The sequence below is a fragment of the Canis lupus genome, chromosome 27, assembly GCF_011100685.1.
Source record: "Canis lupus familiaris isolate Mischka breed German Shepherd chromosome 27, alternate assembly UU_Cfam_GSD_1.0, whole genome shotgun sequence".
Classification (NCBI taxonomy): Eukaryota; Metazoa; Chordata; class Mammalia; order Carnivora; family Canidae; genus Canis; species Canis lupus.
In genome coordinates this window covers 39,837,189-39,855,606 of record NC_049248.1, presented here as the reverse complement: position 1 = coordinate 39,855,606, position 18,418 = coordinate 39,837,189, and the positions used below count along the sequence as shown (strand labels likewise).

At 50.4% G+C, this 18,418-nt stretch overlaps 1 protein-coding gene across 1 annotated transcript in view; it reads left to right on the top strand.

Annotated features, from left to right (window-relative positions):
* The first annotated feature begins 17,425 nt into the window (after window positions 1-17,425).
* Window positions 17,426-18,418, top strand: part of COL2A1 (collagen type II alpha 1 chain) — a 30,753-nt gene continuing 29,760 nt past the window's right edge. The window contains 1 exon segment of the mRNA NM_001006951.1: window positions 17,426-17,530. Coding sequence (NP_001006952.1) covers window positions 17,446-17,530 — 85 coding nt within the window. The 5' untranslated portion in view covers window positions 17,426-17,445.

Here is an 18,418-nt window from a genome sequence, read left to right as displayed (position 1 = left end):
CTCCCCCAAGGACAGAGGGCGCCTGTTCCAGCAGCGCCTTCGGGGCTGGCATTCCACTTCGGGTCTCAGCACCTATGGTCATTTTTCTTCCTTATTTATGTTTCCTGTGGAAAGTCTGAAGAAAAACCGTGGAGCATCTTTTGAGTTTGCATTTGGAAGGGAGAAAATATGCTCCTTCTCTGCTGGGCAAACATCACAAACATTGGTGCTTTCACAATCCAAACACAAGCTGGTTTTCAAAGCCTCCCGCTTGGCGGCCCGCGGAGTTGTCGCTGTCAGAGGGAGGACGGGGTGCAGCCACCTGGGCTGGGAAGGTTTGCTTTGGGAGCGGAGCTTGGAATTTGTGAATTTTCTGCTCCAAGTACATCCAAACGGTGCAGCCACAGCCCCCTTGTGCACAATTGCACTCGGGCAACCTGGGCTCCATCTGCCTGGGCTAGGGTGGGGAGCCAAGGGCCTCGGATGACCGACCGGCTCCCTGCCCCTCGAAGCCTGCGTATGAACAAGATGGCCTCAGGGACTCTGGTCCTGCTCCCTGGGCCATGCTGAGCGTGCAGGGTGGAGGTGAAAGTGAAGGGGACATGCCTCTGCATCCACACGTGTTCCAGGCTCCCAAACACTGATCAGGGCAGAAGTGGTTCCCATAGAGCTGGAATTGTGATCCACACTGTGGGCTGTCTGGTTCTTCCCATTAGTCTGTAACAAGGCCTTCCTTCCTTCCTTCTTTCCTTCCTTCTTTCTTTCTTCCTTCCTTCCTTCCTTCCTTCCTTCCTTCCTTCCTTCCTTCCTTCCTTCCTTCCTTCTCACTCTCTTTCATGAGAGAACAATATAATAAACTCCCAAGCACCCACCAATAGCTTTAACAGTTATCAATCCATGGCCAGTCTGGTTTCATCAGTAACTACACCTACCCCACCCCTCCTTACACTCCGACTGGAATGTTCTGAAACAAATTCCAGATATTATTTTATCCATAGACAACTGGCTATTGTTTTGAAGTATTGGACTCTTATGAACACCAAGGACCTTACTCTCCCACCACATAGAAAAAGTGCTCCTCCCAGGCTTACCTATAATTTTACAACTCATTGCAGGGATTCAGGGAACCTCTGAGGCACATCTGAAGACCTTACATTGAAAACCTCTGGTATTTTGGATAATTTCTATCTCCAAAGGAGAACTTTTCCTTTTGTTAGCTTGGAACTATGAGCTGTTCCTTCTAAGGAGATTTGTTCACTTACGTTATTTGCAATAGTTATTTACTGAGTGTGCGGGGACTGTGTTGGGTTAGAAAAGGGGCCCAAGGCAGGGTGGCCACTGGTGAGGTGTGTAAGGTCTGGTCTGGTGGGGGCGCACGCCATAGGCTGCGGGAGAAGGGCCACGCAGAAGGAGGGAAGACGCTTCTGCATAATCTCTCCTGGGGATTTGTTTATTGGCCGGCTTTAGTTTACTCTTTTAGCAGCTGTTAATGTGTTTGTCTAGGGTCTGTAGTAATGTCTCTAAGATAAAGACCAGCTCAATTTACACTCTGCTGGCAAGTGCTGGGTTTGAGGCTCAGGGAGTCTCTGGAAGAAGCCACATGGTGGCCAAAGATCTGCTTCAAGGCCTCCCCAAGCTCCTAGACTTGGAATGGAAGCCCCTCTTCCCCGAGAATAGCAGAATGACAGAAAAAAGAGGGGACCTCCAGGCTGGACAAAGAGTCAAATTTTTTTTTTTTCAAATTTTTTTAATGAGGAAAAGAATTTCCTTGTTCTCTTTTTGTTTTTCTTTAGAAAGGAAGTGTGAGTAAAACCATTTTAGATGTGGGGAAGCTTTAGAGAAGCCTAGAAATTTTCCGATATTGTCCAAACCTTTTGCTATTCCTCCACCCCACTCCATACCAGTCCAGTATCTGCAAACCCAGGGACCTGTAGGCAAGTCCAAGTGGCACCTAAAGGAAAGAGAGGGTCTGCTGCTGCCACATGGGTACCTAGGCCAGTGAGAAACCAGAGGAAGAGCCAAGACAGGCACAAACAAACCCTGGACTTTGCTACATATGGAGATGGCACTTCAACCAATGAAGAAAGACAGATTTCTCAGGAAATATCCTGGGCAGACACTTGGAAGAAAAAATGAAGTCAGCTTCATACTTCACACCTGAAAATGAAATGAATGGCATGTGGTTGGTTCAAAAGTTTAAATGTAATAAATCAAACTCTAAAAGATGTCTAAAAGGATTTTGAAATTGATGAATGAAACCAGAAATCATAAAATCATGATAAACTTGATGATAAAAATAAAAAGTTTGGCCTGGCCAACAAACAAAATTACCATAAGCAAAGTCAAAAGACAAAAATGTTAAACTACGGGGTACTTAACAGTCTTACCATAGACAAGGTCTGATGGTCTGCACACAGAGTGCACACAGATCAAGTGCTATACAAAATACAAATATATAATTGAAAAGTGGGCTTAGCATATGAACAAAGAGTTCCTAGAAAACAAAACAAGACCCAGTATTAATACGAGAAATGCAAGTCAAATCACACTGAAACACCATTTTTCACTTTTCAGATTGGCAAAGACCAGAAGGGTTAACGACCATACAGGTGGCTATAGTGAGATTTCTCTTTTATAAACCACAGCAGGAGCTCTGGAGAAGGTGTGGTCAAACGGGCATTCAGGTGCCACTGGAGGGAATGGCATGTGCAATGTTGAAGGGACTCTAGCAATATCTGTCAAACATGTAATGCACATCCATTTTGACCCAGTAATTCTGCTTCTAGGAAATAATCCTACAGAAAAATGTGTGCACCTGCAAAATGACATATATATATATATAAATATTATTGCAACTTTACTTCAACAAAAGACTAGAAAGAGCCCAAATGTCCATCAAAAGGGGACCGGTTAAGCAAACTGTGGTAAGCCATAGTATGGAGTACTAAACCACCATTAAAACAATACGAATATTTTCAATGGGTTGATAGGGAATCATTTCTAAGATACAAAAAATGAAGTCCTGTGTGAAGACCAGTGTGTGGAGTATGTTCTTCTTTGTGCTAAGAGATGGGAGGGATGATTTCTACCATTTGTAATGGGAGTGGGAAATTTTATAGACAGTTGTTTGGGTATGCTTGGAATCTCTCTGTATGGGAACCTGAGAACAGGTGAAGTTGATTCCCTCTGGGAGGAGAAGTAAGCGGCTGGGAGGAGATTACTTTCTGTACCGTCGAAATTTTGAATCATGGGGGGATGCCTGGGTGGCTGAGTGGTTGAGCGGCTGCCTTTGGCTCAGGGTGTGATCATGGAGTCCCAGGATCAAGTCCCACATCAGGCTCCCTGCATGGAGCCTGCTTCTCCCTCTGCCTGTGTCTCTGCCTCTCTCTCTCTCTGTGTCTCTCATGAATAAATAAATAGAATCTTAAAAAAAAGAAAAGACATTTTGAATCATGGGAATGAATTGCCTATTAGAAATGTTATTAAAATTATGATTTTTTTCCTTAAAAAGAGGGGTTGGGAAAGCCATAATAAAGGGAGAGAAGAAAGACCAAGTGTACTTTCCTTTCTTTGTAACCCAAGCAAAGCTGACCCAACTTGGTTCATGGTAAGATGGCTCTCCTTTCTCCTATATGGGCTTTTCCAGCAGCCATGCTCACAAAAACTTTAGAAAATGAGTTGTCTCTTAAAGCTCACCACCAAACCATGATTTCCATACATCTGGGTTTACAGGCTTTCCCTTTGAGTAGAACACAGTTGACCCTCTAGATAGACAACGTGAATCATGAGCAGCCCTGATTCTGGGCAGGGAACATGTACTCTTCTGAGAAAACCGTGTGCATCACATACCATCACAAACATGATGCCAAATCCTGGAGGAAAAAAAAGGGGCCTATCCTCAGCCAAAATGTTAGGGGGAGAGAGAGAGATTGAGAAGGAAAGGGGACAGCAGGAGAGGGAGGGAGAGAACAAAAAGAAGCAACTGAATGTCCATCAACGAGCAGCTGGTACATCATGGTGCCTCCATACAGAGGAATGTGCCACATCGTGCAGCCACTACACAGAAAGAAGAGGTGGTCCTCAGTGCTTGGTTGTTGACTGTTGTTCACCCATGTCCCTAAGGCTGTGCTCTATGCTGGGAGCATTGGGTGAGTAACAGAACTCTTGAAGAATGTCATCAGCCTGGGCTTGGAAAGAATAGAAGTGGTTTCCTCACGTGGAAAGTAGTACAGGTGAGAGAGGGTTGGGCTGGGGAGCTAGTCCACACCTTGGCATGCGTCCCTATACCTCTTATTGTCTCACTGCAGTAACAATATTTCGACACTACCATCAACAGCAATCCCATATGTAGGAATGATTTTGCAGTTTCTTTAATTTTCAAATATTGCTTCTCTGGCTGGGCAATAAATAAAAATAAATAAATAAATAAATGTGTGTTATTATTCTACAAATTCAGCTCCCTGCCCACTGGAACTCTCCACTTACTGGGAGAGATAGGTCTTTGCACTTGAAGCCAACAGAGAAGAAGAAGGTTCACAGATTTGGAAGACCCAAGTTCTCCTTTGGCCTCTGGTCAAAACTAAAAAAAATAAAAATAAAAAATAAAAAATAAAAACACAAAACAAAACAAAAAAACTAGTGTTGCCTTGAGGAACTCTCCACCCTTCCTGCCAGGGCCAGGCCTAGAGTGAGGCACTTACCTTGGGTGTGGACTTTAAGGTGCATAAAAAAGCTCAATCATTTAGATAAAGAGACTTTTAAGGCATCAATGATGAATGAAATATGAAAATTTTCAATAGATATGGAATCAATATTATTGATTTCTCCTTTAGCTTTATTTTTTAAAAAGATTTTATTTATTTATTCATAGACACAGAGAGAGAGGGGCAGAGACACAGGCAGAGGGAGAAGCAGGTTCCATACAGGGAGCCCGACGTGGGACTCGATCCCCGTCTCCAGGATCACACCCCAGGCTGCAGGTGGCACCAAACTGCTGCGCCACCAGGGCTGCCCATGTGCCACCAGGGCTGCCCCTCCTTTAGCTTTAGACTTCGATATGGCTCACAGCACAGCTCTCTAGCCCCTTTTCCCTTATCTCCAAGTCACGAAGGTTGGACTATTTGTCCTCCAAGTAGCCTGCTGGGCCCTAAAGCTTTGCAGCATGGTAATGAAGCGTCATTGGAGAATTAGGGAGCATTTCCCAAAGTCTTAATTGTACAGTCCAGACAACGTTGCAGGTGGGTGGCTTGGAGTCGTCAGAGAGGCAACAGGACAGCAATAGAGCTGAGAAAGCTGGAAGTGCTAACATTTGGGCAGCTTTCTCTCTTTCCACTGGGCACAACCTCACCTACGCAGCCATGGAGGGGAGAAAATCCTCCCCCTGCCTCTTTTCTTCCCCAGGAAATGGGCCCATATCCAGTCAGAGCACAACGAACCTCATTCAGATGTGGCTTGTGGTTTAGGGGCCTGCTGGCTAACAACGCTTTCTAAGGCTACCTGGATAACTGCAAGATACTTGGTAACCTGCAGGTGGAGGTGGATGAGGAAATGGAGGGGAGAGCAGGGAGGCACTTGCTCTGGCTGTCCTGGGACACTCCCAGTGCCGGCCCTCCTCCCTTGCCCCAATATGGGCAAAACATCATAGCTGGCTCTCTCATAATCTACCTGAGGACACCCTTGTATGGACGAGTCTCCTAAGGTCAAGCGTGGAATGCATGAGAAGAGCTGTGGATATGAGACTTAAGAAATGCTATGGACATGTCTCAAGACAAACGAGCTAATAGTCATATAGTTGGGGATCTTACTTCCAAAGTGAACCATTTACATCTCCATATGACCCAAGTCAAGGATGATATTCCTCAGTGAGACTCTGGAGATCAACACCCCACACAGGGGCTGCAGCTCCATCCCTTGAGACAGCCTTGCTACTAGCGGGACCCAGTTTCTTCAGAGCCTGATTTCAGATGTGCTTTCCTTGAACCTTCACCCGCTGGGAGATGAAGACTCATCTCTGCAAATGTCAGTCATCACTAGAAAGTGGTTGGGGCCTCTCAGGTCCTGTTCAGATCAACAGGATGAGAGTCTGGCTCTTCAGGAAAACCCACCTTTTCTATTTGGCCCCAGTGACCCTTGGGCACTTGTTGAGCTGCCGTAAGGGGCAGCTGAAGACAAGTTGCATTGGAAAAACCGGCAGCCTCCACCCTAGGTGGGAAGAATAGCTCCCTTCATGGGACTGTTCTGGGATGCCAGGGTATCCAGCCCCAGAGTGAGGAAGTGAATCAGCCCTTCCCAGCCTTCAGTCATCCGGCTGGCTCAATACCCTTTGGTGCTGTGGCATTTGGACGTGTTTTGTCAAAAACTAATGAACATCTCACTTAGGCGCTGGAAACAAACATAAGCCCCAGCCAGTTCTTACACTTGCTGAGAATGAATAACTCCCTTTGGCTTCCCAGCCAGCAGGGCCCAACAAGTGAATTTAGAGGCTAAGGCTGAGTCGCTGGCCCTCACATGGACTCATCCATCAGAGTGTGACCCAGGCTGGCTGCATGGCCCCAAAGCAGCTGTTCTCAACATTGGGTGTGCATTGGAATCACCTGGGGGCTTAAAAAACACTGGTGTCTGGGTTTCATCCCCCAGAAATACTGGTTTAATCTGTCTGGGGTGCAGTCATAACATAGGGAGTTTTAAAAGCTTCCCAGTATGCAAGTGATTCTAATATGCAGTCAAGCTGGGAACTATGGTCCTAGACTAGCTTGCCTCTCAAACTTAATGTGTAAACAAATGACCTCAGGTTCTTATTAAAAGGAGGATTCTGGGACATCTGGGTGGCTCAGCTGGTTAAGCATCCGACTCTTGGTCTGGGCTCGGGTCATGATCTCAGGGTGGTGAGATGGAGCCCCGAGTTGGGCTCTGCGTTCAGTGTGGAGTCTGCTCAGATATTCTCTCCTTCTGTCCCTCCCCCACCCCCTCTTTCTCAAATAAATAAATCTTTCATTTGTTTTAAAAGGAAGGTTCTGATTCAATAGGAGTGGGATCTGATAGTCTGTATTTTTGAAATGCTCCCAAGTGATGGGATGCTTCCGGTCTGCAGAACACACTTTGCGTAGCAGGGACATGATGCTGAGTAGGAGAGTATGATAACTATGGCCATTTAATTAAAATTAAATAAATTTAAAAATCCAGTTCCTCAGTTGCATTAGCCACACTCGAAATGCCCAGTCACCACATGGGGCTAGTGGTTATCCTAGTAAACAACACAGATACAGAATATCTCCATCAGCACAGAAAGTTCTATCAGGTAGCTCTGTCTTAGAGCATTTCTTTGTCTCTGACACCCCATTCGAGTGACCACCTCTTGAAATGTTGAAGATTGAAGCTTTCTTGGTGGCAGGGAGCCATGGGGCTAGAACACATTTCTTCTGTTCTCCTCAGAGTGCCCAAGCACTGGGCCTGTATTAGGTGCTCAATTAATACTTGCTCAGGTTAGAGCACTCATGCTTTTGTCCGTAGACTACCCTATATAAATACTAGGTGATTACGTGATGCCTACTTGGGCATCAGTCAGCATTCTTGGCGAGTTGTATCCAGGACCGCTCAATGGGTATGTCAGCTTGGCAAAGGTTAATGACCAGGTTGCGCTGGGAATGCTTCCTTACCCATGACTGGCCCATGAATCAGGCAAGAAAATGCAGGGCTCTGACACGGACCCAGGAGACAAGTAGGATGGGGCGAGTGGTGTTGAGTCCCAGAGGCAGAGGTGTTTCCCTCTGATTTAGCCACACTGGGTAGAAAAACTTTCAGCCAGTTGATCTCTTATTTTAGCTTCACGGTGGTTGATTTTCAGATTCAACGGGAGGGTCACTGATAGTGAAATTAAATTCTGTTAGGATTAGGGTAAAGGATAGAGGCAAAGTGGAGCTGGTGCCTCTCATCACACAACTGCATGCAGCCACCCCACTTTACAGATTAACCATCTGAGGCCCACGGAGTAGAGCAAGTGGATCAAGATCACACAGCAAGTTAGATGCACAGGTCAGTATAAGATGTAGATTCCTAACTCCAAGGCCAATACTCTTTTCACTGCTTCATGCCCAAGAGATCTACAAGAATGTATAAGCCATTCAAGAGAAGAAATCGAATATTACGTAAATCTGTGTCTCCAGTACAATATGTAATATCGGTGTCCTCGAAATGTTAGCTGGAAAAGAAGGGTAATGAAATTGCTTTTTTTCCTGCCTTCTCACTCCCACTCACCACATCCTACTGCTGGATTCACCTTGCACACACTCCTTCTGGGATGATTAACTCCCCTCCACCAGCTCACATATCTCAGCCCTACAGCAACATCTTTAATGAGTAACTCACCATGCATAAAGAAAGAAGACATGATGAGCACCACAACTACAGGAAATGTTTCCAAGCTGGTAAAGCAGAGAAGGGTAGCTCCGTTTGTGAGCCTGTGGATACGCCACCTGCACATTCGCAAGCTGTGCAGCCCAAGGCCCTTCCCTGGTAAAAAGTCTGCTCTTAATAAACACATGAACTTACGTCCACCAGCTTTTCTCAAAAATCTCCTTTCTCTCTCCCCACCCCGGCACGGATCATGCTATTTACCAGTTCTCAGGCTAGACGCCTATCCCAGAGTTATCACCATTCAGAGTTATCTCCACTGAGAAACTGTGTGGGGCAAAAGTAATCCCTGCCCTTCAGTTTAACGCCAATAACAAACAAACACACCAGACTGGACGGACACTCACAGGCATTAACATTAGGGGAGTCTAACATTTGCTAAGTGCTGTCATTTAAAAAACATTTGGGGATCCCTGGGTTGAGCAGTGGTTTAGCGCCTGCCTTCGGGGGGCATGATCCTGGAGTCTGAGGATCGAGTCCCACATCGGGCTCCCTGCATGGGGCCTGCTCCTCCTCTGCCTATGTCTCTGCCTCTCTCACTCTCTCTCTGTGTCTCTCATGAATAAATAAATAAAATCTTTAAAAATAAAAATAAAAAACATTTGGTAGGTGCTCACCAAGAGCTGAAGACAGTAACTGAACTCACAAGGAGAATGTTGGGTATTTTACGACCCTAATAGAAGAGTGATGTGACATTCACTATTAGGTGCATTTGCCAAGCCACGGTCCGGGCTCCTGGGCACTTTGCCTGCAATCGTGACACCAGGCGGATACCCTGTTTTACCTGTGGATAGTTTGAAGAATCTGGCACATGCAGTTTTCTATTTAACTATATTTCCCCAAACAAAATGGAACCCTTTGTTAATGCAGTTAAGTATAAAGATCACAGAGAATCAGAGCAAGTAATTTAGAAACAAAGCTACACAATTCTAAGCAAGATTTGAAGACACAGAAACACCTAGATACGATGAGGCACCTTTTTCGTTTATTCGGAATTGCTCTCCCTGTCTGGGAAAGATCATATCGGTGCTCTCCTGACCTGAGAAGCAGCAGCTTCTCCCTCTCACATCTTTGAGTTAGATCCTCTCAAACTTCTCATCAAACCAGATCAAAAAGCCTTGCAGGTGGCTCCCCCACCCCCCACCTTTATCTTTCCACAGTCAAATTAAACTTGTCTTTTTGTTTAACCTGGTAAGTGTTGAGAAGGTCAGTTGCTATTTTAGTCTTCCTAGACCTCAGGACAACACGACAAGCTCCAGTTCTCCTTCTTAGGGAAAAACTGTGCCCAGGTATCAGGTCTGTGTGTTCCCAGTGCCAAGGGTGCCTTTCGGGTAACCGAAAGTCTGTGCACCAAGAGTCTGTGTTACCGATTTAAAAATAATTAAAATGTCTTCAACAGCAAACCTCAAATTCCAGGATATTCATCGACCAGCCTAGATGCCATCGGTTGTAATCCAAACGCATGGAAACATAACTGGTAGGACAAAGATGGGACTCAATTAAAACCAGGGAAGTGAGATTGCTTTTTCATGGTGTGGCAAGCAGGTGGGATGAGTGAGGGTCAGTAACTAGGGTGGTGAGCAAGGAGGATAAATGTGACTCTGAGCCTCATCTGTAACATCCTCTGCGGATGCTCCACATCCGTTACTTCATTTATCCCAGCAGTGAGCCCAGGAGAGATTGCTGTTACCCTTGTTTTATAGATGAGGTTCAGGGAAGCTGAGTAATTCGCCCAAGGGGACAAAGCTAGGAAGCGCACTTGCCATGTTGAACCTGAGCAAGTTGAAGGGCAACCCTTATTTCTTGTTATGTTTACCCAAAAGAACAGTAGGGACTGGTGCTAGACTGACATCGTGACAGGCCTAGAGCACTAGGATGGCACTAGACTGACATCGTGATGGGCCGGCACAGGTGGCAGCTAGGTGCAAGTGGGGTTCTTTCCTCTCGTTCACATGAGAAGGATGTGAGGACTCCAGGACAGGGTCCCTGCGTGACAAGGAGGGTTGTCCTTGTGGGGTGGGGGCCTCGCCTGTAACGTGGCTAAGCTGCCAGAGGAAGAAACTTCTCATTGAGGGTGAAGGTAGGGGTGGGAAAAGGCAGCTCTCTGGAGATCCTAACGAGATTAGCAAGGCCGTGGCCCAGCTGGCCTCCCTGCCCGGGGCCGTGTCCAGAAGAGCCATGCTCAGCTAAAGGCTGGAACAGGATGCTTCCGTGCGTGGCCCTGCGCAGCGCCTGTCACCCCTGGTCGCGACATAGTGCAGCTTATTTACCGCTGGGTTTGGCTCTTCCTGTATCTCCTCTGATGGGGTCACGTCCTTGAGCAGGGATCCTGCCGAGCAGATCCCCCCTGGTGGCCCCTGCACCCCTGAGCAAGTGTCTGGTGCCTTGTGGCCCCTGCACCCCTGAGCAAGTGTCTGGTGCCTTGTTGGTGCTGGAGCCAGGGGAGTGCTGGCTGGGGACGGGAGGGAGAGGGGACAGGAGGGAGGACAGGCGAGGGGACAGCCAAGAAGGACTGCAGGGCCCCAAGTGCCCGAGCGTGCCCGGGAGGGGTTGGGCCGAGGGCGGCCCGGGCCGCGGGGGTGCGGGCGGGCGGCGCAGTGCGGCCGGCTCCCCTGGACAGGTGCCTGGGCCAGGTCACACAAGGTGCCCTCCTTGGGTTTGCGGTGTGGAGGAGGGAGCACACGCTGTCCTGCTCCCTCCAGAGGTTGTTTTTGGCAGGGGAGCCCACTAGAAGCTTACCACTGGTTCCCTTGAGCTTTTCAGGGACTTCCTGGAGGGCAGGCCCCCCCCCCACCCACTGGGGCAAAATAAACTTGGTTTCCAGGCACCTGGCTTTCTCTGAAGGTGTACGTGCCCTGACAGGCCCAGAGGCATCCCTGGATGGCGCCTCGCTTCCCATGATCCTAGCCCCACCCCAGGAAGAATTCAGGGGTGAGCAGCCCCCCAGAGGCAGGCAGGGTGGAAGGGCTGTTGGCAAGGAGGCAGGACGGCAGCCTCCGCTCCCTGCTGCGCCTCAACACTCCCTCCACCTCCACGGAACCCAGCCTCTGCTTCATGCTCTCGTCCCATTTCCCATCTGGGGCACAGGAAAAGTGACCTCCCACCTACTTCAGAGGGAGATGTCCTTTGAGGGTTAACAGGCTCACACCCCCAGCAGCAGGCTTGTCAAAGTCGTGCCTCTTCCATAACCTTCTGTCCATCCTTTCTCCTCAAGTCCTTTCTCCTTTCTACCACCCCTTGACTCAGCCCCCCCGCCACCCCATCCCTGCCAGGCCTGCAGGTGCAGTGCACGTGTGATCCCAGCCATCTGTCACCGCAGGCCACACCGCCCCATGAGCCAGGGCCACAAATAGCTAGCCACCCACCAATATTTAGGCCAGCACTTGGCTAGGTCTAGGGGGCATGTGAGTTATCTGGAGATCTTGGTGAAGTGCCAGGCCTGATCCAGTAGGTTCTGTTGTTCCAACAGTTCCCAGGGTAGGTTGGTATTGCTTGTCCATGGACCACACTTCCAGTAGCAAGAATTTAGAGCACTTCCTCTGTAACAGCACCGTGCTACAGAGACTCAAAATGTCTAAGTCACAGGCCCTGCTCTCAAGGAGGATATGAGGACAGATTCACATAGGATTTCCCTGCAGGTTTGAGGAACAGACGAATGATTGGACGAATGAATGATTGACTAAGGGCACAACTCCACGGTGCTGGTACTAGTGTAAGTGTAGAGTTCAAGGGAGAGAGAGAGAGAGAGAGAGAGAGAGAGAGAGACGGGAGACAGAAGCAGACACTTACGCATGTCTTGCGGGGTTGTGGCCCCTAAAGGGTGTCCCTGGAGCCATTGCACTGTGCCATTGCTTGACGAGTGCCCAGGGCAAATGCTCTCTGGCTCTTAGAGACGGCCGGCGTGGCTGGACAAGCTTCTGATGCTTCACATGCAGCCTCTGGTGCGAGTGCTCGGACACCTCTGCAACGAGGCATGTACGCTTCTCCCTTCACCCCAGCACCATACAAGAGCTGATGAGAGAGACATGTGTTCCCTAAAGCTTGAATGCCACGTGTTTTTAAGAAAACACAAGATTTTGTATGAAAGGCCTCTGAAAAAAAAGAGAGAGAGAGAGAGAAAGAAAGAAACAAAGTGAAATGGGAAGATCATTTCTGTATTTCTTCCAAAAGTAAGTCTTTGAAAAACCCAGACATCTTTCTCTTGTTCCTCCAAGGCCTACCTAGTAGGAGAGAAGTCCAAGAGGGAAAAGAGGGGAAGTAAGAAAGGCAGGTCTGGGCCAGACTCGGTGACACCCAGTGGCATTCATGGCGTCCTCTGTGTGTGGCCTAGATCTCAACCTTAGTGCCACGTCTTATTCCCAGTGGCCCCCACAGCTGACTCCATACTCTTCTGGGAACTTGGCCATGTCTTCCGGTTTGTGGGCCTGTTGGCCTTGTGATAGGAGCCATCCTGTGCTCTCGCCATACCTGTGCATTTCAAAACCCCACCCATCCCAGAGGCTCACTTGGCCCAGGAAACCTTCCCCAGCCTCCTCTATGGCCTCCAGAATGCTGTTCTTGCTCCCCCGCCCCTTCTCTGTGGTTTCTTTCCTTTTCTTTTTTTAGGAGGGTACCTTCCTTACAGGATTTTTTTTTTTTTTTTTTTTTTTTGCAGTCTGTTTGTGTTTCCCTTACAAATTCAAAGACAGTCCTTAATCCTGTCTCCCCATTTGACACAGCAGAAGGTGTTCAGTAGGAGTGCTGAGCTGGATTCGCGTGGTGCTGAGAAAGGGCCAAGGAGACTGCGATTCTTGACGCTGTTTGCGTTCGAGAATACAGAGTGACGCATTTATGCTCCTATGCAGTGGAATGTACACCATAAATCTGGAAACCCTATCCTGAACTGTCCTGATTCTGTTACTCTTCCCCAAAAATGCCAAAGGAAAACAAACACGTCTTGAAAAGTTGTCTGAACTGAGCCCAACCAATAGAAGCTGAGTGTCACTGAGTGAGCCGGACCTGCTCTCCCTCCACCACGGCCGTCTGGGTGAGGTGTGGCTGGAGGCTGAGTGAAGTGTGTGCATTCACCACCTGCCATATTTGGGGTGGGTTTACCTCTTTGGAATGTGAATCCTTCCTCACTTTATCACTATTTTTAAATGGAATTTGTGCCGAGGGAGAGAAAGATCTTTCCTTTACAGTCTACCTACAAATATCTTTCCCAGTGAGTCTGTGTCTACATAAGTCTAAATTTAATATCCCTCCACAAGGAGAACACAGTGGAACAGTTATTTCACAATACAAAATGACTGGATTAATCCAGCTGTCTCACTGAGTCGATCTCATTTGGGGTAGATGGAGCTATTGTGTCTGTCCGACATTCTCCCTACAGGGAGGCGTGGGGAGTACACCTACATAGGGCGTCAAGGGTGTAGTGGATGATGAGGCCATGGGGGAGCTTCATCCTCAGCCATCGATGCCTCCTTCCACCATGTGGGGAAAGTGGCAGCTCTTGGATTCCACGTCTGCAGTTCTGGACATCGAGGTGCCTCCTCATCAATTTAGCACTGCCTGGATAGATGTGTCACATTAAGTGAACTCACACTTATTTTCATTAAGTTTAATGGAGACCTTTCTAAAATGTAACACAGATTTCCCTGCCTCTTCGAAGAGGCCATATTACACTGAAGTGAACATTTTATTGGACATTTAAGTTAGTCATTATGAACCACAGGACAGCAGCAAATGCTATAAACCAGGATACTCCCTGGAGCCACATAGGACCTCAGAGCACTTGACCCCAACCCTGTCGGCCCTAGGCTACCATGTTTGTTAATCCCTGTGGCAACTTCTCATTGCTTTTCTATCTCCTCTCTTCTTGTCCTTTCTTGCTGTTCTTATTGTGTTTTCATCCCACAACTGCTCTCCTACCTTACCTTTCTGCATCTAACTGGGGGAGGTCAGATGACATTACCTGTTAACCAGAATATCTAAACTATGAATCAACTGGACACTGAGCAAGAGGGACTCCAGTATGCATAAAGTGTGTATGCTTTAGTACATGACCTAAATCCTGGCTGCTCAGAATTCTGAGTGGCGATTCTTCTGCTGCTCACTGGTTGCTTTTTTCTTCTTTTCAGCTTCTTGGCTATAATGAGATTGCTGGGTAAGTCATCCCCAAATCCGTGATTTTTTTTTATTTTATTTTTATTTTTTTTGCCACATACAGGTTCAGTTTTAGTCTGAGTCACAAATTAGAGGTTTTTAAATGGTAGTTATTTGGATTCATGAATGGGTAAAATATTAATATCGGTGTCTAGTTGACTTTAGAATCTAAATAATTTCCATAATTTATTTTGGCTTTGCCAATTTAAATTTTAAATTTTATTTTGCTTTGGTCAATTCTCATCTGTGATGAAAAAACTTCTGTTTTCCCCCACAGGGAGTGGAGAACTAAACTGTATTCACAGATGAAACATGATTACTGGAAAGACGCCACAGCTCTTATATGTAGAAAGAGTTCACTGGCAAAGATGAATCACAGAGTTAGAGGATGAAATCTAGATCAGCTTAGCCCAGAAGTATGTTGCATGTCACTGCCTACCAAACTAGATCACCTTGAAATAGGATTTGATTTTTTCATATATTTGAGTGGTTTTCACGAAAACTTTTTTTTTTGGTTGGATTTTTATGGCCACTTTTATTTGAGGTCAACTGAATGAATGCCTCACTTTGTAGCTGCCTATGTACTGCTTGTATCATAAAAGAAATCATATTTTGCATCTACAGGGACTACCTCACAGGGCTTTACCTAAGTCCTCCTGTGGGCTAACATTGTGCTAGGCACTCTTCTTGTCCCCAGGAGGCTCGCAGGCTCATTGCTAAGATAAAACCAATGAATACAAAGGTAAAAAACAAAACAAAAACAAAGAAAACCATACACAAAAGGTATGTAGCATAGACTATAATAGTGGATGCAGAGGGATTCAGAAAGGCAGGGAGATGTTATGTTCTAGTGATATCAGAGACGACTTCTGGGGGGGGCTTGCATTAGGGGGTCTCGAGAAATGCATGGGATTTAGACATCCTACCTTCCAGGCAGAAGACAAGCCTCAAGACCCCAAGGAGGGCATGGGACACTGAGGCATGAGACCTGCTTTCTCCTGGCAGAGGCTGGGGCCGAGGGAGGAAAGGCACAGAGCTTATTAATGCAAGCTCTTGAACAGGAGGCTGGGAAAAGAGCGAGAGAAGGCCCATGGCAGGCAGAGAAGTCGGAACCGGTGGTTCGATCCTTTACCCACCTCCATCCAGACTGCACAAAACGTAGAGGCATCTCTTTAAACAACGAGACTTCTCTTTCTGGCCAGCACACGTGCACAGAAGTTCTGCACACTTGGAATTCCGGGCTCTACTCTGAGAACTTTCAAAGCGTGAGGGATTGGAGAGAGGGAGGGGGAAGCCCAGAACTCCTGGTGGATGGAAGCCCGAAGCCTGGGTGATACAAGTAGCTTCTTCCAAGTGCCCTCAACTCCCAGGGGGAAAAGGCAGCAGAAACCCCACTGCTGTGAAGGGGAGTTCGGTCAAGTCAGACCCCAAAGTCCGAGTTTCATGAAAGTTTGTATTTTTCCTAAAATTCTTTGAGGGCCCTGACAGTCCTCAGGGATAGAAAACCATGTCCTCAAGAGGAAGAAGGCCTATTTGGGGTCCTTTCCTCTCTAATATCGTTGGAGAGACCAGGAGCCAAGAGAAGAGCATGTCTGGGCCTCCCCAGAAGCCCGGAGCAGCATGGGGCCAAGGTGCCCCAGGGTGCTGGTGGGGCAAGGTGAGGGGAGGTGGGAAGCAGCACAGGGCCAGGGGGCCAACTAGGAAATCCTGGCTCCTCCGCCGGCTCCCGGAACCGGGCCAGCTGGAGCAGGCTCCTCGCTCCCTGGACAGGCCTGCAGCAGTGACCAGCCGTCCCTGGCCAGAGCCGCGGGGCCCGGGCACCGGTGCCCACTCCCCCCGGGCCTCCCGGACCCCGGCCAGGAAGAGCAGACACCACGTCTGAGCCTGGAACTAGACAGTCCCCCACCTGGGCAGCAAGCTCCGCTCCGCCTCGGCTCCCCGGTCCTCCGGGGCCGCTCGAGCCCCCTTCCCGGGGCCTGCCCCCGCCCCCAGCCCTCCACACAGGTCTCCCTCTGTGCTGCAACACACCGGCCCCTTTCCTGGCGATGGGCTCCGGCCACCGTCTGCCAAGGCTCCAGAGGAGGCTCTTTCTTCGAGAAGCTGGATGGGGGAGGGGCTGGGAGCTGCTGTTCCGAATCTTCAGGTGGGAGCCCCCGGGCCAGGTACTCCGGGAAGCGGCCAGAAGGTAGGCCGGGGCAGCTCCCCAGGCCGGGCCCTGCTTGCCCGTCTCCAAGATTTAGGGTTCCAGACAGCATCGCGAGCTCCCCCTGCGCCCTCCTTCCTGCCCCCCGCGCAAGGCCCCGGCGCGGAGCCCCCCTGGCCCTCCCCCGCTGCCTCTTTCTACCACTTTCCCTGCTCCCTCCCAAGTCTTTCCGTCCACGGTCTAGGGCTCGCGGCCTGCGCCTCTGCAAACACCCCCCGCCCCTCCGATCCGGGCAGAACTCCGAGGGGAGGGGCCGGAGGCCCCCCTTCCCGCCTGCGGTCGGAGGGGGCAGCGCCGCAGCCCCGGGCCGGGGGGAGGACGGCAGCCGGCTCCGCGCCCCGCCCGATCAGGCCACTCAGCACACTAGGGGTGGGGGGCGGGGGCCGGGAAGCAGGGCTGGCGGAGAGGGGGGTCCGGCCCGGGCAGGTGCGGGCTCCGGCTGGGCCCCGGCCGGCTCCGGGGGCGGGGTCTCAGGTTACAGCCCCGCGGGGGGCCGGGGGCGGCCCGCGGTTTGGGCGAGTTCGCCAGTCTCGAGAGGGGCCGGGCGCATATAACGGGCTCCGCGGAGGCGAGAAGACGCAGAGCGCTGCTGGGCTGCCGGGTCTCCTGCCTCCTCCTCCTGCTCCAAAGGCCTCCTGCATGAGGGCGCGGTAGAGACCCGGACCCGCGCCGAGCTCCTGCCGCCTCGCCGCCAGGCCCCGCGGTGAGCCATGATCCGCCTCGGGGCTCCCCAGACGCTGGTGCTGCTGACGCTGCTCGTCGCCGCTGTCCTTCGGTGTCACGGCCAGGATGTCCGTAAGTCGCCCCACGCCACCTCGCTGTGTCCGCGCCCCCCTGTGCCGTCCCGCCGCGCCCTCCCCCGCGCCGTCTCCGGCTCTGGAGCGCGGCGGGTCCGGGCTGGAGTTGGCCGCCGGGGTCACGGCGCGCCGGGCCTGGGGCGCAAGATGCGCAGGAGCTCACCTGGCGGCGCTGCGCGAGTTAGGGCGCCCGGCCCGAGCGTCCTCCTGTGCGGCTCGCAGGTGGAGGCGTCGGCCGCTCTCCACGGCGCGCAGGAATCTGAAACCCGCGCAGTGTCGGGTGGAGAGGTTTGCGCGCAGCTGTGAGCGCGCTGCTTTCCGCCAGCGTGGAGAAGCAGGCAGGCGCACACGCACGCACCTCGCCGCCCCGAAGCGCCGGCGCGGCCCCTCGGCCTTAGGAGCAGGTGGGACGCGCCCTAGCGAGGGCGCGAGGAAGCGCCGAAGGGTTGACCTCGCAGTCTCGTCCAGGGGTTGGTGGCTGGAGGGTTCAAAGGGGGAGTCAGACAAAGGAGACGCTCTGAAACCGGGGCTGAAATCCGAGGCCACAAAGAGGCTTCGCAGCCGCGCTCTGAGACCCCGGCGCGTCTCGCAGCTTCCTCCCCTCCCCGCTGGCTCTGGGGCGAGGTGCGGCCCCCAGTCTCAGCTCGGCTTTCGTCCTGCCTCTTAACGGGTCCAGCAACTGCCCGGAGGAGAGGCCATCTGAAAGGCGATAACATTCCAACCAGACCGTGCTTTTCAGACGCCCCAGAAAATAGCGCCCCCTCCCCGCGGTCTTCCTCTCCAAATCCCGGAGGTACTACAATGAGTTACTCTTCTAAGTTTCTGGAACTCGCCGAGCCAGGCTGCAGGCTGAGTGTGTGCGTGTGTGTGCGCGCGCGCAGGGGAG